The following is a 24,727-nucleotide window of genomic DNA, read 5'->3' on the forward strand; positions in this document are numbered from 1 at the left end:
CGGGAGGTCATGGCTTTCCCAGCTCCTGTCCCTGTTGCCACTCCTCCTGCATGCCATGCTCCTGCTCCCCTCCCCCATCCCCCATCCTTCTTTTCAATCTCGGCATCTGCACATCCCACCAAGCAACGTTCCGCTGCAGGAAGAATGTTCCAGCCTGCAGCCTGTGGTCTGAGTTCCTAAATATGTGGGCATCATGTGCCTGGCCCAACCACCCGACACAAGTGTCTGTAAACTGTCCCCGGTGGTCAACCAGGGCCTGCAGCACCATTGAGAAGTAACCCTTCCTGTTGCCGCTCGATGGGGTGGCACATTGATCAGGATGTGTGTCCCATGGAGAGCTCCTTCACTATTCGGGAATCCTAGGCCAGCAAAGCCAGCCACGATGGTGTCCAGGTCTCTGAGGTAGATGATCCTGTGCAGCAGCTCTGAGTTGATGGCCCTCACCGCCTGCAGAAAGAGACATATAGAAACACACAAAAAAGGGAATTAGAGGAGGTACCTGAGCCCTCTCTACTTGGATGGTGCCCCTCACTCAATCCCTTTCCCCAAAGGATCCAGGATCCACTCCCCTTCAGGCCAACCCCCCAGCAGCAGGGCTGGATGAAGCCAGGAGCCCCCCCACTCACACTCACACTCCATCTCCCACTGCCCTTTCCTGACAGTCCCCCTTTTCCAGCCTCCCGCCCCCCACAGGGACTGTCCCCTGAGAGTGACATACCACCATCAAGACGGCCCCAACGGTGGACCTCCCCATGCCAAACTAGTGTCCCACCAAGCAGTAGCTATTGGGGGTGGCCAGCTTCCACAGGGCAATAGCCACCCGCTTCTCCAGGGGGGTGGCAGGCTGCAAATGGGTGTCCTGTCATTGGAGGGCAGGGGCAAGCCAGGTACATAGCTCCAGGAATGTGGCCTTCCGCATGCTGAAGTTTCGGAGCCACTGCTGGTCGTCCCACCACCCCAAGACAAGGCAGTCCCACCAGTCAGAACAGCATCCAGCCTCCAAAATTGCCTCTCCACTAAGAAGTTTGGATGCAAGGGCATTGGTCCTACACCAAGGGTGAGGCGCTCAAGACCAAGGTCTGAGTCCAGATGGGGCAGGACCGGCATGATGGTATCATGGAAGTGCTGCAGAAGCTGCAGCATGTGAGTGTGGGGCCATTGCCTGCCCAGTGCCAGCTCTAGCTCCCTGGCAAAAATTAAAACATTTTAAAAAAAATTACAAAAAAATTACAAAACAAACCAGAAAAACCAACACAAAACCAAACTTCTGTGGCATCCAAGAAAGATGAACAACCTGAGTACACTATACTATCCCTCTGAGAGGTAGCAAGTGCCCAGCAGAAGCAGAGAAACAGCTGTCCAGGGAGGTCCCTCTAAGCACAGGTCTCTGCTAGACTTATGCAGTAGCATCCAAAACTAAATGCTGCCCTTATGCCCTGCCAGAAGTGGTTCCAGGTGCCCTTTTTGCAAGAGAGTATCCTAGCAGTCTGGACGCTCTCTTTCAACAAAGTGGGTTGCTTTTTCGATCTGCTTTGGAGGGCTAGATGCTCTCTTTTGAAAGAAGCTTTTTTGAAAAATCTCTTTTGAAAACACTTCTTTCAAAAGAAGCTTGTAGTCTAGACGTACTACTGAGTGGAGCCAAAAAAAAAAATCTGTTCAAAACATAGTAAGCAGCTAATGTTTGAGTTCTGTGTAAACTTAGTATGGAATGTACAGCATCTGGACCAATCTGCAGCTCTTCAGAAGCAATGAATGTGTAGATACATGTTTTATAAACCTCTACTGCTGTAGCAGCATTAATCAGAGAATCTCCAGATGCTTTCCAAACTAAAGATCAATGTCCCTGTCAGCTGATTGTTTTTCATGAGGATATTTCAGGGGAAGAAAATTTCGGCTGGCATCCCTTTCGAAAGAGGGATGTAGTTTAGAGATACCCTTTGGCTATGTCTACACTCGCGGCTTCTTACGTGAACAGACCCATTAGACTGGAACTATTAGAGTAAGTGAGGGCTGCAGAATCTGGCTCCTCATACAAATGTAACACAATTATTAAAAATATTCTGACTCCACACTACTTACCAAAGTTAATGCCAAATCTTCTGTCTCCCTTTTCTCGTCCAAGTACAATCGGGAATTGTTTTGTCTTCTTGTGCCTTTAATAAGGCTTCTTTAAAATACTGCCAGCTCTCCTGGACTCCTTTCCCCTTCATGTAAGCATCCCAGGGAATCCTGTCCATCAGTTCTCTGAGGGAGTCAAAGTCTGCTTTTCTGAAGTCCAGAGTGTGTATTTTGCTACTCTCCTTTCTTCTTTTGGTCAGGATCCTGAAATCTACCATCTCATGATCACTGCTTCCCAGGTTGTCACCCACCTTTACTTCACCTACTAGTTCCTCCCTGTTTGTGAGCAGCAGGTCAAGCTGCGCATGGCCCCTGGTTGGTTCCTTCAGCACTTGTACCAAGAAGTTATCCCCAACATTCTCCAAAAACTTCCTGGACTGTCTGTGTACTGCTGTAGACTACATCCAGTTCTGTCGACAAAGCAAGCTGCTTTGTCGACATGAGTGCGTAGACGCAAAGAACAGTGTAGATGCAATAACCCCTTCTGTCGACAGAACTCTGTCGACAAAAGACGTTATTCCTCGTACAATGAGGTTTACTGCCATCAACAAAACTGCCAAGTCCTGTCAACATTATGTTGACAGAACTTGGCGGTAGTGTAGACGCAGGTATAGTTTTGTCAACAAAAGTCCACTTTTGTCGACAAAACCCTGTAGTCTAGATACACCTTCCCTGTTCACAAGCTCCCTGGCCACTGACTCACTCTTTTATAAAGCCCTGGACTGCCTGATAGTCCCTCACAGTACGGGTGCTCCAGTCCCTCAGGAGGTCCGTGAAGCCTTGCCAATCACATCATAGGACCACTGGGTAGACTAACTTTGAGGCCACCAACACCAAGCAGTATCCTTCCCTCTGCCTGGCTTCCAGCATCACCCAGGTAGTTCGGCAGGGTTTAATATCTGTGTGGATGCACTGCAAGTGGACCAGGTTTCCACCGATCTCTGTAAGGCCAGATCTGCTCAGATGAGGGTTTGATTATAACCAAAGTCAACTAGCGCAGTGGTGGGCGTCCCATTCATTCAGACAGGAACCACTATTTTTGCCAAGTTTTTTTTTCCGGACCCAACACTTCACTACCAACCTATGTCCGTAGCTACAAGTCAAAAAAATAACATTCTCTCCTGAAGTGTCCCTCCTGGCCATGGTCAGAACAGCAGTTTTGTTTCCCTTCTGTAGGCAGCACTTCCTGGGGCCTCTCAGATCCCTTTGCGAGTCTCCTCTTGTTTGCATAGGGATGCTCCCAATGTGCTCCCTTAGTTGGCAAGGCCCGCAAACTTGTGGAGTGCGCCTTCAGCCACTTGAAAGCCCGCGTCCGGTGTTTGCTAACCCATCTCGAGATGGGTGAGCGGAATGCCACGGAGGTAGTGGCTGCGTGCTGCGTGCTCCACAATCTTGTGGAGTGGAGAGGGGAGGCCTTCGTCCCCGCATGGATGGCAGCCGAGGGCCAGGGCTATGAACAGCCCCGCACAGCTGCCATCTGCCAGGCACACCAGGATGGGGTGTGCATCCGGGAGGCCCTAACGGACATGTTCACCCAGGCTCCATAGTAGGGTCGTCTCGGTCTCCCTTGACAACTCCCTCCGATCCCCTAACCTTCCTCCTCCTCTCCCCTCCCCTCCCTTTATCTCCCAATAAACACCAAACACGAGTTTTGTTTTGAACAGAAAGAACTTGTATGTTTTTATTTACAAGGGGGAGAGGCAGAGATCTTGAACTGGGAGGGGGAGCTACTCGGAGGAGGAGTGGCCCCTGCGAGTGCTCCTGTGGGGGCGGACCTGCACATGGGGGGCAGGCTGCATCGGGGCAGGCTGCACGGGGAGGTGGGAAGGAGGAGCAGGAGTGGCAGGAGCAGGAGGGGCCATTGCAGGAGGGGGTAGGGGCAGGGGCAGTGCTAGGGGAGGGATGGCGGGGGCATGGTGCAATGCCATGCCATAATGCCGTGGTCCCCAACACGGTGCCCGCGGGTGCCATGGCGCCCGCAGGGGCATTTGAATGCACCAGCCAGGTGCTCAGGGCTGGCCTGGCGTCAGGCACATGGCGCACGGTGAGTGCCAGCCCTGGGCGCGCGGCGCTTGGCGGGGGGAGTGCTGGTCCCAGGCGCGCAGCCCTTGGAGGGGGCACTGGCCCCAGGCGCGTGGCTATGGGGGGGCCCCACCCCCGGGCATGCGGCTATGGGGGGGGCCGCCCCCGGGCATGTGGCTATGGGGGGGGCGCCCCCGGGCGCGCAAGTGTCCCCGCCCCCTAGCGCCCGATGGGCGAATGGCCACGCCCCCTGGTGCCCGACAACCTCAAAAGGTTGGGGACCACTGCCATAATGGATGGCATGGCCAATGTGGGCAGTGAGGGTGGCGATCGAATCCACCATGCGGACGCACTGGGCCTGGAAGGCGCCCCAGGCCTCCTGGCACCACTGCGGGTCCGCCTCCACACGCCGAGTGATGGCTGCCTTGACGCGTTTGACGGCCTGCACGTGGCGCCGAAGGAGCTGGTCCCGGTGGCGGAGCCTCTGCCTTGGTGGTTGGGTGGCTGGGGGTACTGCTGCTGCAGGACTTGAGGGTCCTCGGCTTGTGCTTGGTCCCGCTGCAGGGAAGAGAAGAAAGGATGGGTCAGTCAGGCAGCCCGGTCACTGTCCCCACACCCCATGCCCTCCCCCCCTGAGCCCAGGTGACACCACAGTAATGTGGTTTGGGCCCACTCAGTTTCCCCCCTGACCCCCGTGTTGTATGTTTGTATACAGGACCGCCTCTGGAGTAGGGTCCTCCTCCATGTATTGGAACTACTGGTCTGTGTCCTGGCCCCGTGGAGGGTGGGAGGGCGTTTGTGTTGTGTTAACCTGTGGGACTCCCTGCCGGTGGAGGCTGTGAGGCTTTGGGCTAATCAATGGTGTTTGACAGGGAGCGAGATGAATCCCCACACAGTGCCTGGGAGCACATCTGGCAGAGGTGGTCTGGGCTCTCAGGATATGTCTACACTACCCTCCTAGTTCGAACTAGGAGGGTAATGTAGGCATACCGCACTTGCAAATGAAGCCCGGGATTTGAATTTCCCGGGCTTCATTTGCATAAGCGGGGAGCTGCCATTTTAAAAACCCCGCTGGTTCGAACCCCGTGCAGTGCGGCTACACAGGGCACGAACTAGGTAGTTCGAACTAGGCTTCCTAGTTCGAACTACCGTTACTCCTCGTGGAATGAGGAGCAACGGTAGTTTGGATTAGGAAGCCTAGTCCGAACTACCTAGTTAGTGCCGCATGTAGCCGCGCGGCACGGGGTTCGAACGAGCAGGGATTTAAAAATGGCGGCACCCAGTTTATGCAAATGAAGCCCGGGAAATTCAAATCCCGGGCTTCATTTGCAAGTGCGGTATGCCTACATTACCCTCCTAGTTCGAACTAGCGGGGTAGTGTAGACATACCCTCAGATTCCCATCACGTGGGATGTCTCCTGGACGGAACCAGGGACATGTGTGGCCACAGGGCAGGACTTCCCTTGGGGGGCCAGCCAAGGCACCGGGAGCAGGCGAGGGGTTCAGTGGGGGCCATGTTCACAGGGCTGTGACGCTGCAGTTTTCCCAGGAGTAGCTGTCTGTGTGCTGCACCCTTCAGGAGGTGTGGGGTCTGGCCTGAGCCCCTGGGGCCTTAGCTGGTTCCAGCCAGCATCCACCCTTCCCCCTTGGTCCAGATGTGTGCGAGCAGCACACTCCCAGGCGTGCCCTAGAGCTGCCTGCTGCGGCCACATGCCGCTCAGTCACCAGGCTGCACGTGGTTGCACATGCTGCATATTGGTACAAAGTGTGCAGCTCACGCTGCCTGAGTGACGCTCCCTCTCCCCCAGGCACCTGGGTTCCCCCCGCCCTTGTGAGTGCAAAGTGCAATACTCACCAGTGGATCCTTCCCCGGACTCCGACGACATGTGGGAGACATCCGGGCTGCCTGACACCATTTCGAGGTGCAGGGTTACGATGCTTCCCTCGTTGTCTTCTTCCTCTGACCCGGTGGGCAGCTTCACCTCATCCCCCGCCTTGCTGTGCCTGGTGATGAGGGGGCGCCTGCTGGTGTCCACAGGCACCGAGGGTCCCAGGATGGCATGGAGGCGCTTGTAATGGGGGCAGCTGTTGGCTCCTGCCCCCTGGCCCTTGCTGGCCCAGACATAGCCCAGGCACAACTCCTTTACTTTGGCCCAGACCTGTTTGAGGGTCCGGGCTGCATGGCCCTGATGGGAGAGTGCCTGGGCCATGCAGCAGAATATGTTCGCATTCTTCCTACGGCCACGGGGGTCATGGAGGGCCCAGAGGTCCAGCAGGGCCTCGATCTCCACATGGGACCAGGACGGGGCGCACCTCTTCTTGCCCCTTGGGGCCTCCTGCGCTGGGGGTGCAGGTTGCTGGTGCCCCCCTGGAGTGGCCAGCCTGAGTGGTGCTAGGGCTGAAGGAGCAGAACCGCGTGGGAGAGCTCAGTGGCAGAGGTGCATCTGCCGTGTGGCCTCTGCAGGCTGCGTGCACTTCTAAGGAGGCTTGGGTTACGAGGAAGTCCGGAGCGGAGACTGCGCGTATGGAGTGTCGAAGTGGTCACTAGGGCTTTTTTCCATTTGGACGGCTCTTGCGCAAAATCTCTTGGCTGGCTGTCTACACTGGCCTCTTGCACAAGATCAGTTGCGGAAAAGGGCTTATTCCCGAGCGGGAGTGTCAGAGTTCTGGTGCAAGAAGCCCCGACTTCACACATTAGAACGTCAGTTTACTTGCACAAGAACACGCGGCCAGTGTAGACAGGCAGCAAGTTTTTGCGCGAGATCGCACCAGTGTAGAGACAGCCTGGAGGTCTATGCTAGTGAACCATTGAGGTGCCACACTGTCAGCCGGAGTATCGGGAATTGAGGGTGAGGTGTCCTGATTTGTGGGTGACGGAGGATGTGTGGGATTCACAGTAGTGTGATTGGATGGTTTTGTGTCATCCTGAGTAATAGTGGAAACAAAAGTTGGTGCAGCCAACATGGCGCTATAAGGATGCTCTTTGCTTTGGCCCTCCGTACCTTTATAATGACACTGTTGAGGAGGGGGAATGCATATAGCAGTGTAGCATTCCATGTTAAATCAAAGTGTCCCCTAAGGACTGCTTCCCTATGTCCGCTCTGGATCAATACATAGTCCCCTTAAAATGAGGGAGAAGGGATCTTTTGGAAAAGGCTTTATTTTCCGAAAGATCCGCGTCTAGACTGGCGCTTTTTTCCGGCAAAGCTCTGAGCCAGAAAAAAGCAGCAGCCATTTTTATGCTAATGAAGCAGGGGAGATTTAAATCCCCGCTTCATTTGCAATTGCGATATGTCTAATTTGCATCCCTTTTACGAAAAGCCCATGCGTTTCCTGTTGGGATCTGGTGGCAAATGGATCTATGTAGGGTGACCCCATTGATTGAATATTTTCATCAGGATTGTGTGATCTAGCGCCCATTTGTGTTCCTCGGGAAGGGCTCTGCTTAGGGCATCTGCTGTCGTATTGAGTACCCCGGGCAGATGGCATGCAGATACGCGGTTATCCTGTGCTATTGCCCAGTTCCAGAGGGCTATGGCTTCTTTGCACAGAGGCTGCTGTCGTGCTCTGCCTTGGTGGTTTACATAGAACATGCATGCCATATTCTCTGTGTAAACATGGACATGTATCCCTTTGACTTGAGGGAGCAATTTTTGGCATGCTAAGCGGTCAGCTCTGAGTTCTAAAATATTGATGTGTAGAGCTCGCTCCGCAGCAAACTTTGAGCTGTTCTTCCTTCCATGTGAGTGCCCTAGCCGGTGAGTGAGGTGTCCGTGGTAATGACCACTGTGGGTTTTACGGATTGGAAGGGTGTGCCATGGTTAGGTTGGACATTTTTGTCCACCATTTTAGTGATGCCTTAACTGAGCGTGGCATTGTTAGTCTTTTGGTCATCGAATGGATATTGGGTTAGGAGCCAACCCTGAAGACACCTCATAAAGAGTCATGCACGGGGCACCTCCGGGTTGCAGGAAGCCATATCCTCCAGAAGTCGGAGGCAGTCGAGAACAGTGATTGTAGGCATGTCCTGGAGGGATAGTGCCAGGTGGCTGATGTGAGTGGATCTGTCTGCAGGGAGGGAGGCGCTGGCTGTGACAGAGTTGAGGTGTGCCCCAATCAATTGGATGGACTGTGAAAGTGTAAGCATTGATTTGGTTCACTAGGAGGCCAAGAAAGTGAAAGCAGTTTAGCACCATGTGAGTGTGGTGGTGGCACTCGTGTCTGGACCTCGCTTTAACTAGGTAGTCATCCAGGTAAGGATATATGGTGACTCCTTGTCTCCTGAGGTGGACAGTGACTGCTGCTAACATCTTGGAAAATACTCTTGGAGCTAAAGAGAGTCCGAAGGGCGGGACTGTATACTGAAAATGGTGTGGACCTAAAGTGAAATGGAGAAAATGCCTATGAGATGGTCTGATGGATATATGGAAATACACATCCTATAAGTTGAGACAGGAAAACCAGTCACCCGTCTCTAGAGCTGGGATATTTGGCTGTGTCTAGACTGGCAAGTTTTTCCACAAAAGCAGCTGCTTTTGCGGAAAAACTTGCCAGCTGTCTACACTGGCTGCTTGAATTTCCGCAAGAACACTGACGATCTCATGTAAGAAATCAGTGCTTTTTGAGGAAATACTATGCTGCTCCTGTTCGGGCAAAAGTCCCTTTGCGCAAAAGCTTTTGCGCAAAAGGGCCAGCGTAGACAGCTCAGATTTGTTTTGCACAAAAAAGCCCTGATCACGAAAATGGCGATCGGGGCTTTTTTGCGCAAAAGCGTCCGTGCCAATCTAGACGCACTTTTGCGCAAATGCTTTTAACGGAAAACTTTTCCATTAAAAACATTTGTGGAAAATCATGGCAGTCTAGATGTAGCCTTTGTGTTTAGGGTAACCATTCTAAATCTCTGTTTCTCTATGTATCTGTTCAGGGATCTGAGGTCTAGGATAGGTCTCCACCCATCAGTCCTCTTTTCTATGAGGAATAAATGGGAATAAAATCCTGTTCTATGAAATTGTGATGGAACCAGCTCTATGGACCTTAGTTGTAATAGGTTTTACAATCTCCTGTTGTAAAATGACCCCATGAGATGTGTTCCTGAAGAGGGCCGGGGTAGGGAGAGGTAAGGGAGAGAAAGGGGATGAGATGGTTTGCATTTATCTGAGGGTATGTCTACAATACAACGTTAATTCGAACTAACTTAGTTCCAATTAGTTAATTCAAACTAAGCTAATTCGAACTAACGGATCTAGACTAAAAAACTAGTTCGAATTAGCGTTTTGCTAATTCGAACTAGCATGTCCACATTAAGTGGACCCTGAACCAGGCTTAAGGATGGCCGGAAGCAGTGCCGGCAGGGCATCAGAAGAGGACTTAGAGCGTGGACCTGCTGTCTCAGGCTAGCCGAGGACTGTGCTTAAAGGGTCCCGACCCCCACCCCGGACAGACAGTACTCAGGGGTGCCCCGCTTGCAAAGCAGTCCTGGCTTGGATTGCCCGGAGTACCCCACACTGGGCACATCACAGCACTCAGCCATCAGACCAGCTGCACTTGCCGCAGGCTGCCATCTGGGGAGAGGGGGCAATTGGGGGGCTGCAGGAGAGCTTCCACCCCAAAAGCCCGCAGAGCCAGCCCAGTCCTCCCCATCGGGGGCGCGTACCCCATTCCTCCCTCACCTCCTTCCACTTATCCTTTCCTAGCCCCTCTTCTTGATGTACAAAATAAAGGACAATTGTGTTCAAAAATGGAATCTGTCTTTATTGAACAAAACTGGGAGAGACTGGGAAAAGGAGGTGGGAGAGGGGAAGAGAGAGACTGGGAGAGGGGAGGGCAACTAAAATGATCAGGGGTTGGGAACAGGTCCCAGATGAAGAGAGGCTAAAGAGACTGGGACTTTTCAGCTTAGAAAAGAGGAGACAGAGGGGGGACAGGATAGAGGTCTTTAAAAGAAGGAGTTGGGTGGAGAGGGTGCATACAGAAAAGTTCTTCATTAGTTCCCATAAAGAAGGACTAGAGAACACCAAAGGAAAGGAATGGGTAGCAGGCTTCAAACTAGTAACAGAAAGTTGTTCTTCACAAAGCAAAGAGTCAACCTGTGGAACTCCTTGCTGCAGGAGGCTGTGAAGGCTAGAACTAGATCAGAGTTTAAAGGGGAGTGAGATCAAGTCATGGAGGTTGGGTCCATGGAGTGCTATTAGCCAGGGGGTAGGAGTGGTGTCGCTGGCCAAGGTTTGTGGAAGGGTGTAGAGGGATGGCACGAGACAAATGGCTTGGTCACTGTCTTCGGTCCATCCCCTCCAGGGTCCCTAGAGTTGGCTGCTGTCGGCAGACAGGCTACTGGGCTAGATGGACCTTTGTTCTGACCCAGTACGGCCATTGTAAGCTCAGGGCTCAGGGTCGGGGGTCTCAGTGGACCACCTTGATTTTCATGCAAACCTGCTCCTGGGTGGCCAGGCTGGCAGCTCTCCTGCCTTAGCCGGCCACTTTCCTGTGCCTAGTGCGGAGGTTGTGGATGAGGTCCACGATGTCCGCACTAGCCCAGGCGGGTGCCCACCTCTTGCGGTCCCGGGCAAGCTCCCGGGAGCCACCAGCCTGGTCCCGGGAAGAGGGGGAGGGCTGGGGGGCATCAGGTGGCTGGCTCGAGCCGTGCCAGGTGCAGGGTCTGCTGGCTGGGTGCTGGCAGGCTTGCACCTGGCACAGGCACCGTAGCCAGCCCGTGCCCCTTTAAGGGCTCTGGGGCCGGGAGGGGGGCAGACGAGTTTCCCTGGTGTTGGCCAGAGTGGCCACCAGGGAAAGCTGGGGAGGGCTAGCCTCCCACTAGTTCGAACTAGGCTTAATCCTCGTAAAATGAGGTTTTCCTAGTTCGAACTAAGCGCTCCGCTAGTTCGAATTAAATTCGAACTAGCGGAGCGCTAGTGTAGCGCCTATGAAAGTTAGTTCGAACTAACGTCCGTTAGTTCGAACTAACTTTGTAGTGTAGACATACCCTGAGGTAATTACTTCCCATTGATGTAAGAAAGGGGAGTAAACAAAAATTAAAAAGTTTGCAAAGATTCTGGGGTTCTGGAGAGGGTGATCTAGTTTTCAGTCTTTCGACTGTATTTCCAAATTTGCTTATTGAAGTGTGAAGGAAGGTTGGAGTTGTTATTCTGGGACCATTGCCTCTGCTGCCTATTTCAACCCCATTGTTGGCAAGGGGTTTGTTCTTGTCTGTGTTATTGGAATGGGGGTTGTGGGTACCTGGGTCTGTGATATGGTTGATACCTATATTGCCTCACTCTCGTTGCAGGTGTCTGGCTCCCTAAAGATAGGAGAATGGCTAAAGATAGGAGATTATTTGTTAGTCTTCGTGGAGAAGAGGTTTTTCCCTTTTAAAGGGCAAGTCTTCTACTGCTGGCTGAAGCTGTCAAGGGAAGGCCGAGGAGTTATACCAAGAGGCTTGCCTCATAGTGACAGCTGTGGCTGTAGTTCTTGTGGCTGTGTCTGCTGCTTTGAGAGCTGCTTGCAGCACTATATGAGAAATTGTCTGTCCCTCAAAGACAATCGCTTTGAAATGTGATTTTTTGCTTTCAGGGAGTTCTTCAATAAATGTGTTCAGTCTCATATAATTATTGTAATCATATTTACTGAGCAGGGCTGAATAATTTGCTACCCATAATTTCAGTGTGGCTGAGACATACACCTTTTTGCCAAATGAGTCTAATCTTTTATTCTCTTTGTCTGATGGGCAATTTTGCTGCTTGTTTCTTTGTTGTGCAGCATCTACCACCAGGGAGTTTAGAGGGGGATGTGTAAAGAGAAATTGGAGGTACGTAGTCCTTTCGATCTGCCTTTTTGCTCGTGGGGGGAATCGAGGCAGGTGTCTGCCATAAAGTTTTTGCAGGTTGTAGGATGGCTGATTTGATAGGAAGAGCGATCTTTGCCAATGCGCTTGCTTGAAGGATGTTAGTAAGCACATGGGGCATATCCTGTATTTCTTCTACAGGGATATTTAGAACTTGTGCTACTCCTTTAAATAAGTCTTGGAAAGAGGTGACGTCCTTTGAGGTGTTAGAGGACAGAGGTAGAACTGCCTCCCCCATCTCAGTTAATTATGTTGTTTGGGCCAAAGATTCTGCCGATGACATTGGGGAATATTGGCTCTCATTAGCACTCCTCCTAATGTATTTGTAAGGAGATTTGGTGGCGTGAAGGAGGCTTATTGGTATGTTTAATTTTAAATGGTCTCTTTCTGTGTTATTTTGCGGGTTGGTTCCACATTTGCCACTGTGGGGGGTACGCCATGGGTGGGGGCATCCACAGGTAGGGAGCCCAGGGAGTCATTTGCGGTCTGATGAGAGCTGAGGGTATGTCTAGACTACAGGGTTTTCTCGACAACACTATACCTACCGCCGCATTCTGTTGACAATAAGTTGACAGAACATGACAGTTTTGTCAACAGCGGTAAACCTCGTTTTACGAAGAATAACTCCTTTGTCGACAAAGGCTTCCATTGTCGACCGCGCCACGTCTAGACTGCCAAGTTGTGCCAGATCAGCTGATTGTTGGCACAGCGCAGTGGCCATTTTTATTTTAATGAAGTGGAGATTATTTAAATTCCTGCTTCATTGACTATGTCGAGTAAACTACTTTACATGGCTCCGTCGATGGAGCCATGTAGTCTAGACACACCATGAGAGTGAGAGTTCGCCAGGAATTTGAGACAGGCGTCATACCTGTCAGAGGCAGACATGTTTGAAGCCGCACAGTGTTTGAAGCCGGGTGAGCCCATGCCAGCTTAAAGCTGTGGCGGCAGTTCAAAACCCGCACTGTTTTTTTTTCCAACTAACACTAATCTAAGGCTAACTAACAATAACAATAACAAAGGACTAATTATTAATGACTGACTAACTGTAATTTGAACAATGAATTTCTGAGGAGAGGAGAGCACTGCCAAGTTCCATCTGCAGCCGGGGACGGTAGAAAGGAACTGAATGGGCGGGGGCCACACATGCACATAGCTACTGGGGGAAGCTTGTGCGCTCGGCGCGCCGCGCATGCGCAGCCCCCTGAGACACTGCTACACAAAACTCCATCCAGAGGAACCAGGATGCTCAACACCTGCTGTGGAGCACCCCCATGGTGCTCCAAGTGTAAGACTCTCTCGAAGAACTGCGGGTTACACAGTCAGTACCCAGCCCGTAATAGTACTTGGGATTCTTCCATCCCAAGTGTAAGACTCTTCACATAGTAGGCTCTTTCAAAAATCCCATGACTGGCTGTCCAGCCACATTTTTTAAGGCTCATGAACTATTATAAAAATTGCCAAACGTTTCTTGGAAAAACACTGGTTCCAAATACAAAAAGAGCATTACTTACATTAAGTATTTTATTAACCTTTTATTGTGTGCTTTGCAGTTGAGATATGGATACATACATAATATTACACTGCCAATGATCACAAACAAAAAGGAATAAAAAACTAGGTGTATATACTTTTGGAATACACAAGAAATGGGTAACTTTAGATCTAATAAAGAAAAAAAATATTTTTCTGTATCCTTTTGATGTCTAATCTTTTTGTTCAAAGTATAAGACAAGCTAGTATTGTAACCCAGACACCTAGGCTATGTCTATACTGCACCTCTCTTCTGCAAAAGCTTGTGAGCTTCATTTGCATAATTAATTAGGGACCATTTTTGGACAAGAGGCTTTTGCACAAAAGGAGCTGTGTAGACGGCTCCTTTTTGCACAAAAAACCCCTCTTGCGCAAACCTCCTACATTCTTTTGACACATCCAGTGTTCTGGGGGGAAGAGGTAGAGGAGTTCTTATATTTCCATAGGTATAATAAGTGTATTAAGAATTGTGTGGCCTAAATAGGTGCATTACTGGTATCATGATCAGACAGAGTGCTGATCAGCACCCGGTAACTAAGGGGTTAATTCAGATACCTAGCAAAGGTGTCAGCTTCAGGCAATCAGCCAATAACAATGCAGGTAGGAATTTCAAACTGGAAAAGAGGGTTTTTTCTCTCTCTCTTCTTTGTTTGAGATCAGAGCAGTTTCTCAAGCAGGGAAAAGTATAGATAGTTCATCAGGGTTTATTGGTTTCCTTGTTTGGGGGTTTGAAAATCATATCCGAGCTGGTTAATTGTTTTTCTCTTTTGTAACTAAGGATTATAGCCCAGGGACTTTCCCTGAGTATATATCAAATTGTGGCTATTTACCATCTAGCCAAATTACTATGCTTGCAACAGTAGTTTTGTTTTGATAATAAAAGGATGCATCTAGACTGGCAAGATTTTGCGCAAAAGCAGTTGCTTTTGAGCAAAAACTTGCCAGCTGTCTACACTGGCTGCTTGACTTTGCACAAGAGCGCTGATGTTCTAATGTAAGAATTCAGTGCTTCTTGCACAAATACTTTGATGCTCCCACTCAGTGATAAGCCCTCTTGCGCAAGAATACTTGTGCAAGAGGGCCAGTGTAGACAGTCAGCTTAATTTTTTGCGTAAGAAAGCCCAATGGCTAAAATGGCCATCGGGGCTTTCTTGCGCAAAAGCACGTCTATACTGGGCACGGATGCTTTTGCGCAAAAGCACTTTTTGCGCAAAAGCATCCGTGCCAATCTAGACACTCTTTTGTGGAAATACTTTTAACGGAAAACCTTTTCCGTTAAAAGTATTTCTGCAAAACCATGCCAGTCTAGACTCAGCCAAAGAGTTTTCTTTTAATTCTAATTAACTAATAATTGGTTGGTTGCTGTGTCCTTAGGACTAAGTGCGTAGTTATAAGGGCAGAGTCCATTGTGGTCTGGATTTCCTCTGTTTTTCCCAGCTCCAAGAAAAAAGGTGGTTGGGGAATGGGGGAGAGCTTTACAAACACAAATACAAACACACATAACAGGACAAAGCTCCTCCTTAGACTTATTTGGCTTTGGGCAGAAGACTGTCAGAAATATGTCCTGGCTCATGTGAAACTGCAAAACCATCTTGGTCAGAAGAGCCAAATATGATCACAATTGGACCTTGTCCTTAAAAACACTGTGTAGCTCAGATGTAAGTGCCCTCATCTTGGACACTCTTTGGGAAGAAATCATGACCATCAGGAACATCTCCTTCCAGGGGAGCAGGAGAAGGGAACAGGATGCCAAGGTTTCAAAGGGGGCCTTCATGATCAGCGCAAACACCGGATTCAGGACCCACAGAGGGACTGGTTCCTGTACTTGAGGGTAGAGCTACTCCAGGCCTTTCAAGAATGGGGCACCATGCTGGAAGACTAATGGAATGGAAGGTGAAAGGCTGATATAGTGGCCAGGTAGACTTAATTGAAGAATGAAACAAAACTTGGATCTTGAGATATGTAAAGTAATACAGAATCAGACACTGTGAGGCCTGCTCAGGCCTAATGTTACAGACTGAAACTCAGGCATAAAATGTTTCCATTTTATTTTGTTTGGGGGGGTTTTGTGTGAATCTCAGAGGGACTGAGATAGAATAAGTTTGTCTCTGGGAATCATAGAGACAGAGTTTATTCAGTTAGCCAGCCCATCCATCTCTTCACGCATAGTCTCAGGTTGGGGGATTGAGCCATGATAACTGGTAACACCAGCAAAGTTGCAGGGAAGGACAGTATTTCCACACTTACTATGCCTGGATTTAATGCTAGAAAGAGATTTCCTGTTAATTTTAGCCACTTTGTTGCTCCAGATGAGCTGAAGGATTTCTGACATCTTATGGGAAACCTTTACTGGGAGATTTTAGAAGAGGAAGGTGATCCTTATTAAAGTTGCCAAACCACACTATAATCATCTCTTGCCTTTCAATAACTTTTTAATTTTTTTCTGCAAGTATAGATAGTTGGCTTCATATAAAGTTATTAAATGGAAAATAGCACTGAACACCATGTACTTTTATATGTAATGTTTAGCTAATTTAAATTTAAAATTAATTTGTAGTGTCATCTGGCATTGCTCTTTAAGGCCAATTGACAAGACTTTCAAGTTTTCATAATTAATTTTAAAACTTACTATCTCCCTAAAATACATTCCTTTGAAGGATTCTGCAATCATGAATAGGACTTCATCCATAGAGAATGCTATTTTATGGATCAACATCTTTACATTTAAATCCTGTCTATGAATTTTTTTTTCATTTTCTGTGCAAATGGTTTCTTGGTTAATATAAGCAAGGTGGAGAACAGTGGACAACCTTGCCATATGCTGTAAAAAAATGAGAGAGGCTATGAATACTTATTATTGAGTCTTACTTTAGCTTTTATAGATTGATATAAGACTTCAGTCATTTTTTTAATTTTACTTTCTAGAGCTAGTGACTTCATAAACTTCCATTCATCTTGCTCATAGATCTTTTCCACGTCTAGTGACAGTAACATACGTGATCGCCTTACTTTTGATAGGCTTGACTGGATTACCACTTGTAACCTATAAATGTTATCTAATAACTGTCTTCCCTGATTAAATCTCATTTGATATATACTAGTTATTTTAAGCATAAATGATTCTGTCAACACCTTTGTAAAACTCTTAAATTCTATATTTGACCTTGAGGCATGCATCTGTGAAGTACATTCAATCTTATGTCTTTGGGCTTTTAAAAATACAGAAATATTGACTTCTTTCTTAATATATGCTAATGTTTTGAAGTCCTGAAAATTACTTACAAGTCTGTGGAGGGGATGGTAAGTCAAAGATTTGTACAATTTAACTGAGAACCTTTCCATACCAGGTATTTTAATGATTGATCTGACTTCCTCAAATCCTTCCTGCAGATGTTGAGGTATAACTGGGAGTCCAGCTTCTCCAGTGTAAGAACTTGTCTGACTGTGCATCTCGCTATTGCGTTCTCTGCTACCAAACACAGTATTCTTTTCTTTTTCTTGTCTTAACCTATATGCTGAATTGTTATGGCCCTTATTTTTCATCCCTTTATACTTTTGTTTAAATTGATATACAACACATTCTCTTTTAGCTAGCACTAGAACAAAACATTGTTCTCTAAGGGAGGTAGGTATAGCCAACTTTTTCCTTGAATCTGTCTTTTTATGCAACTTCTTTAATATTTTTATCTCAGGGAGAAGAACCTTGTCTTTTGTATTTTTTTCCCTGTTAATTCCACAGACTACCTCAATTAATTGCCCCCTCAGTACTGCCTTATAAATCTTCCATAGTGTATTGGTATGTAAGTTTCCATTTTTGTCATTATTGAAAGAAATTTTGTTTTTGCTAATTACAGTATTCCATACTATAGGGTTTTTAAATACTGAATTATTCAATTCCCAGTTACTGAGCCTTTTATAACCAAACAAATCTCTAAATGTTGTCATGATAGGAATAGGGACTGAGTACATAAGCTGACCTCTCTTTACCTCAGTCAGAAAATTTTTTAAGCAAGAAGGCAGAGATGTATAATCTATTTGCATGAATAGCAAATGGAGATATGAATAAAACAAATAATTCCTCAGTAATGGCTTCACATTCTTCCATGAATCTAGTAGACTCAGCTGGAAACTATTTTGTTTCAAATATGAGCAAAGGGAATTGTGTTCCTCTTTTCTATTGTCTGAGCTATCAACTGTAGGATTTGAGGTAAGCTTTAAATTTCTCTCAGCAATGAGATTCCCAGGAGAAAATGTCAGGAAAGGAAGAATAGCACAAAGAAATACTCTTTGTCCAGTGTTAGGACACAAGGTAATAATTCTGCCCAGTACATTTCCTTTAACTGTTATGAATTTCTTCATCTTAACACCATTTTACTTCAAGTTGAAATCTTTTAGTTAGGAGCCTGGCCAAAAAGGTGGTGTTTCAATGGAACACCACACTTTCTTGTATCATTATTTAAAACAAAAATGTCATTCTTATGTCAGCTTGAGAGACAGAGGGTAGAGGGGCCTTTTTATCCTTTTCTGGTATGTCTGAAGTCAGACAAATTCTATACATATATCCCAGATATGCTTGGAAACCACTTGATCATGACAGTCCCTTGATCTCTTTTTGCTACTTATAGGTTTTCCAGTGAGAAGGGGATGATCTGGTGAAAATCTCTTACGATTTTCATACTCTTTATATGATGAAATACCTCAAAAATATGTTTTCTAATGTTTGGATTAGAAAAAGAAAGAACACCCAGATAGAACTACTTGGTTGCAGAGTTTGCAATACATTTGACAGGGGAATCTCACAGAAGATTCAAAAATGGTTCTAACAATTTCTCTACAATGTGACTTCCCTTCTTGGAAAATAATCAGGCACTCTGATAAATGTAACTGTTTTTCCTTATTATAATCTCTGTATCATCTTCTCCCAATATATTAGTAAATGTAATTGTTTCTAATTTCTTTGTTCATCCTGATTACCAGACCTCCCCAACACTTATTATGTAGTTATGGTTGCTCTGCATGTTGCTCTCCCATGGTTCCTGTTTTATTGCTTTACTCTGAAGTTATCTCTGAAAAGTTAAAAAAAAAAAAAAAAAAAAAAAAAAAAAAGATATTAATACAATTATCACTGTCTTCCTTGCCCAAGAATAATCCTGCCACTTAATTTCAAATGTACTCACTGTTGCAGCCATCACTGCTACTAGTCTCAGCCAGGCCAGCACCATACTCTGTTGAGATGGCTCTTGGAATTTGGGCCTTCCTGACGATGAATAAATGACCAAAATAGGAGGCAAAAGAGTGATAAAGAAACACAGAATGAGAAAATATTGGTCAGAAAAGAGGCAATATATGAATGATGCTTTCACTAACAATTTCACAACACTTTGCAACTTCAAAATACTTGACAAACTTTAATATTCAATACCTTAGGTACAGTCTACACAGCAGTGTTATTTTGGAATAACTGACATCTATATTAAAAGCAGTTATTTCAACATAATGTCAAAATAATGTTGAACTGGAGGACTTCTTACTCCAACTCATTTTATAAGGAGTAAGGGAAGTCAGAGGAAGAGTGCTGTCTCACACTTCCTGCTGTGTAGATAACACCAAAAGCCAAAATAAGCTATTTCGACTTATGCTGTGCAATTGATGTAGCTCAAGTTGCGTAGCTTATTTCGGCTTTAGCCCTGCTGTTTAGACATGCCCATTTTTTGTGAGAACAGTAAAGTATTTTAGAGGAGGAAGGGGCGGGGGGCGACAGAAGAAATTTGCTCACCTCCCCCCCACCCAGAATGCTTGTAGCTGCACCTGGATTAGACTTCACAATGTTTGAATCCCAGCTAATGTCATTGCTCATGGCTGCCTCTAAGGCTACATCTACACTGGCAGCTTCTTGCGCAAGAACTCTTTTGCAAAAACTCTTCCACAAGAGAGCGTCTACACTGGCAAGTGCTTTTGCACAAGAGATGTGCTTTTGCGCAAGAGCATCCATGTCGGTGTGGACGCTTTCTTGCGCAAGAAAGTTCTGATGTCCATTTTAACCATAGGGGGTTCTTGTGCAATAAATTCATGTTGCCTGTCTACACTGGCCTCTTCTGGAAGAGCTCTTGTGCAAGAGGGCTTCTTCCTGAGAGGGAGCGTCAGAGTTCTCACGCAAGAAGCCCTGATTTTCTACAGTATAACGTCAGTTTACTTGTGCAAGAACGCGTGGCCAGTGTAGACTCAAGAGGCTATGTCTACACTGGCATGATTTTCCGCAAATGCTTTTAACGGAAAAACTTTCCGTTAAAAGCATTTGCGGAAAAGAGCTTCTAGATTGGCACAGACGCTTTTCCACAAAAACACTTTTTGCGGAAAAGCATCCGTGCCAATCTAGATGCGCTTTTGCACAAAAAAGCCCCGATCGCCATTTTCGCGATCGGGGCTTTTTTGCACAAAACAAATCTGAGCTGTCTACACTGGCCCTTTTGCGCAAAAGCCTTGTGCAAAAGGGACTTTTTCCCGAACGGGAGCAGCGTAGTATTTCCTCAAGAAGCACTGATTTCAGACAGTAGGAAGTCAGTGTTCTTGCAGAAATTCAAGCGGCCAGTGTAGACAGCTGGCAAGTTTTTCCGCAAAAGCAACTTGAAAAGTTGAAACTACTTGCCAGTCTAGACACAGCCAAGAGTGTTTTTGCTCAAGAGTGGCCATTGTCACACAATAACGTGCCCAGTGTAGACACAGCCTAAGGGTTTTAACATGTAATTGGTCATTATAATACAATTGTTACTAATTAGTAATTTAATTTGCTAACAAGCCCTTTCAAAATGCTGAGAAAAGGGATGATGTTTTAAACATAGCTAATTTTTGAAGAATTCAGTGGAGCTTTGAAAGCTTGTGTCTTTCACCAACAGAAGTTGATCCAACAAAATACATTACCTCACCATAATGTCTTTTTTTTTTTTTTTTTAAGACAAGACCGCTTTTCTCAAGGGAGAAATTTTCCTCCTTTCTGTCAAGTTTTTGTCCTCTGTTACCTTTGATTATTTCATACACTGTGTTGCCTTGATGGCTGTATTTCTAGATCTCGATGATTTAGATGGATGGTTCTGATCTTTTTGTTAATATACTCTTCTCACAATGGTAATTTAACCAGTCAATATGGCTACGTCTACACTGGCCCCTTTTCCGGAAGGGGCATGTAAATTTCACTAGTCGTCGTAGGGAAATCCGCGGGGGATTTAAATATCCCCCGCGGCATTTAAATAAAAATGTCCGCCGCTTTTTTCCGGCTTTTAAAAAAGCCGGAAAAGAGCGTCTAGACTGGCCCCGATCCTCCGGAAAAAGTGCCCTTTTCCGGAGGGTCTTATTCCTACTTCAAATCCCCCGCGGATTTCCCTACGACGACTAGTGAAATTTACATGCCCCTTCCGGAAAAGGGGCCAGTGTAGACGTAGCCTATGGGTTTATAGTGTAATATGTCAATGATTCACAAATCTATTGCCCCCTCTCTGCTGTATTTTTCCCCTTTACATTCTGTTGGGGGAATTCAAGTAGTAACATTCTATAAATTAACACAATGACAAAAACCCTTGCCTTGGGGGGACTAGATTCACCTCTTTTGCTCTTTTCTTGTATCTCTAGTACAGTCTTCTCTTGGAGTTAAGAAAGATTCCCAAGGGACTTGCACAGACATCTGAATAGCTCTTAGTGAAATCTGCCTTTTGCTTTTTTAGGGTATGTTTACACTGCATAGCTATTTCAGGTACCTCCAGTATCCCGAAATAGCCATCTCACGTCTACACAAGCCACCTGTTATTTCGAAGTATTTTTCACCATCCCAGTGAACATTGTTTTATGAAGGTTAAGGAATGGCGCGAAATACCACATTATTTCAAAATTTGGCACTGTGTAGACGCACCAAATTTCAAAATAAGCTATTTCAAAATAGATTTGAAATAAGATACACAATTTGCGTAGCACAAACTCTGTATCTTATTTCAAGTTTAGGGTGCTGAGTAGATGCACCCTTAGGCCTGGTCTACACTAGGGATGTGAAAGTGTAACTGTGTACACAACCCATGGGCTCATCAGTTAACCTTCACAGTTACACACAGGCTCCTGATACATGCACTGGCTCCTGGGAAGCTACTTCCCTCCTCTTGTCTCCTTCTGCTGCCTCTGGATTTGATACTGAGGCAGCAGCATGGCAGGCAGGGGAGGAAGCAGCAGGTGGGAGCTGTTGCATGTGGGGAGCTGGCTTAAAAGCTGGCTCCTCACACTCTTTGGCTCCCGGTGAGCCAACTGTCCTCCAAATGTAACTGCTGAAAATTTCACTGGTTACATGTTTACTTAATTAAACACATTTTAACATTGAATTATAGAATCATAGAACACTAGAACTGGAAGGGGCCTTGAGAGGTCATCGAGTCCAGTCCCCTGACCTCATGGCAGGACCCTGTACCATCTAGACCATCCCTGATAGATGTCTATCTAACCTACTCTTAAATATTGCCAGAGATGGGGATTCCACAACCTCCCTAGGCAAGTTATTCCAGTGTTTAACCACCCTGACAGTTAGGAAGTTTTTCCTAATGTCCATCCTAAACCTCCTTTGCTGCAGTTTAAGCCCATTGCTTCTTGTCCCATCCTCAGAAGCTAAGGAGAACAATTTTTCTCCCACCTCCTTGTGACACCCGTTCAGATACCTGAAAACTGCTCTCATGTCCCCCTCAGTCTTCTCTTTTCTAAGCTAGACAAACCCAGTTCCTTCAGCCTTCCTTCATAGGTCATGTTCTCTAGACCTTTAATCATTCTTGTTGCTCTTCTCTGGACCCTCTCCAATTTCTCCACATCTTTCTTGAAATGCAGTGCCCAGAACTGGACACACTACTCCAACTGAGGCCTAACCAGCACAGAGTAGAGCGGAAGAATGACTTCTCGTGTCTTGCTCACAACACACCTGTTAATACATCCCAGAATCATGTTGGTTTTTTTGCAACAGCATCACACATATTCAGCTTATGGTCCACTATGACAGCGGCCTCTAGATCGCTTTCTGCCGTACTTCTTCCCAGACAGTCGCTTCCCATTCTGTATGTGTGAAACTGATTGTTCCTTCCTAAGTGGAGCACTTTGCATTTGTCCTTATTAAATTTCATCCTGTTTACCTCAGACCATTTCTCCAGCTTGTCCAGATCATTCTGAATTATGACCCTATCCTCCAAACCAGTTGCAACCTCTCCCAACTTCATGTCATCTGCAAACTGAATAAGCCAATATGTAAGTAGTTGAAGATATTGAACAGAGCCAGTCCCTTTTTAATATATAAGGCAACACCTCCTCCCTTTTTTTCCCACCTATCCTTCCTGAGTAAGCTGTACCCTTCTATACCAATATACCAATCATGTGTATTATCCCACCAAGTCTCTGTAATACCAACGCTGTCATAATTGTGTTTATTTATTAGCACTTCAAGTTCTTCCTACTTATTACCCGCATCATATGTATAGTAGCCCAATGCCTGTGACTCTGTAACGCTGAAACGCTGGCTGTTCCCTCTGGGGGGCGCTGTTGCCTCCCACCATGGTGCTTGGCTGACTTCTGCGCAGCTCAGCTGGGCCGCCTCGTGGGAGCAAGCATCGCAAGCGGCTGTTTGGGCCCCATGCTCCCCATGCAGCACTGGGGTACTGCATGGGGAGCGCAGACCCCAAACAGCCACTTGCACTGCTTGCTCCCACGCGGCGGCCCAGCTGAGCAGCGCAGAAGTCAGCCAAGCACCACAGCAGAAGGCGAAGGGGGGCGGGTTAGTGACATGCAGCATGACAGTGGCTCCAGGCCCCGCCCCCTAGCTGTGAACATCAACTCCCCGTCCCCCTTCACCTCCCACTGTGGCGCTCAGCTCACTTCTGCGCCACTCATCTGGGCTGCCGTGGGGGAGCCCAAATGGCCAGTTTCTCCAATTGCTCCCCCGCAGCAGCCCGGCTGAACAGGCGTAGTAATGAGCCAAGCACCACGGCGGGAGGCAAAGGGGGGCGGGGCGGTGATGTGCTGCATGACAGCGGCTCCAGGCCCTGCCCCCTGGCCGTGAACGTCACCGCCCCACCCCCTTCGCCTCCCGCCGTGGCATTCAGCTCACTTCTGTGCTTCTCAGCTGAGCTGCCACGGGGGAGCCCAAATGGCCGCTTGCTCCACTTGCTCCCCTGCGGCAGCCCGGTTGAGCAGTGCAGAAATCAGCTGAGTACCAGAGTGGGAGGCGAAGGGGTGGTGGGGTGGGGTGGCGTGACAGTGGCTCCAGACTCGTCCCCTGGCTGTGAACAGACCCTGGCCAGGAGGAGGGCGGGCAAACGAGGGGGAGGGGGAGAGAGAGAGGGAGGACAACTGGGAGTCTTCAGGATCTCTGCTGGGGTGAAGGAAAACAGTGCAGGGGGGCAGCTGGAGCTCATAGGCAGCCACTCAGCCGGGCTGCTGCATGGGAGCAAGCAGCGCAAACAGCCATTTGGGCTCCACACTCCCCATGCAGGAGGAGGTGGAGAAGAGAGAGAAAGTGAGAGGCAGGAGGGGGAGAAGAGAAAGAGAGATGGAGAGAGAGGCAGGAGACGGAGGAGAGCTGAGAGAGAGAGGGGGGAGGCAGTAGGAGGAGGAGAGAGAGAGAGAGAGAGAGATGGAGCGAGAGACCGGAGGCTCAGGAGAGAAGACCGAGGTAGAAAGGGAATAGGACGTGGAGGAGAGACTTGAGAATCCCGTTTTATGACAGGCTAATTGGCTAGTTTGTATATAGGCATCTAAGGGTATGTCTAGACTACGTGCCTCGGAGGCAGAGGCATGTAAATTAGACTACTCGACATAGTCAATGAAGTGGGGTTTTAAATATCCCCTGCTTCATTAAAATAAAAATGGCTGCCACGTTGTGCCGGCTCAGCTGATCATTGGCACAACACGGCAGTCAAGACGCGGATTGGTCGGCAAGGAAAGCCTTTGTCTTCTGATCCTTATGCCTCCTGAAACGAGGTTTACAGGATCGGTCAGGAAAGGTTTTCCTTGCCGACCAATCTTGACTGCTGCGTTGTTCTGACGATTTGCTGAGCTGGCACAACATGATGGCCATTTTTATTTTAATGAAGTGGGGGATATTTAAATCCCCGCTTCATTGACTATGTCAGTTAGTCTAATTTACGTGCCTCTGCCGGCAGAGGCATATAGTCTAGACATACCCTAAGATACTGATTTGATCTTGCC

The 24,727-nt window shown here is 47.5% G+C and overlaps 1 protein-coding gene across 5 annotated transcripts in view; it reads right to left on the minus strand.

The window, feature by feature from the left end:
* Positions 1 to 305: 305 nt before the first annotated feature.
* The window catches only part of NRG4 (neuregulin 4), a 96,250-nt gene continuing 71,828 nt past the window's right edge, over positions 306 to 24,727 (minus strand). For 2 of the 5 annotated variants that reach the window (XM_075897357.1, XM_025186209.2), the window contains 2 exons: positions 18,688 to 18,767; positions 306 to 447 (listed from right to left, as the gene is read on the minus strand). In XM_075897357.1, the coding sequence (XP_075753472.1) occupies positions 347 to 447; positions 18,688 to 18,767 (181 nt within the window). In that variant the 3' untranslated portion in view covers positions 306 to 346. Of the gene's footprint in view, positions 448 to 18,437; positions 18,577 to 18,687; positions 18,768 to 24,727 lie in introns of those variants that run through there. The other 3 variants (XR_012895800.1, XM_014575106.3, XM_075897356.1) reach the window with 2 other exon arrangements.

This window comes from Pelodiscus sinensis, chromosome 14 (assembly GCF_049634645.1).
Source record: "Pelodiscus sinensis isolate JC-2024 chromosome 14, ASM4963464v1, whole genome shotgun sequence".
Taxonomy (NCBI): Eukaryota; Metazoa; Chordata; order Testudines; family Trionychidae; genus Pelodiscus; species Pelodiscus sinensis.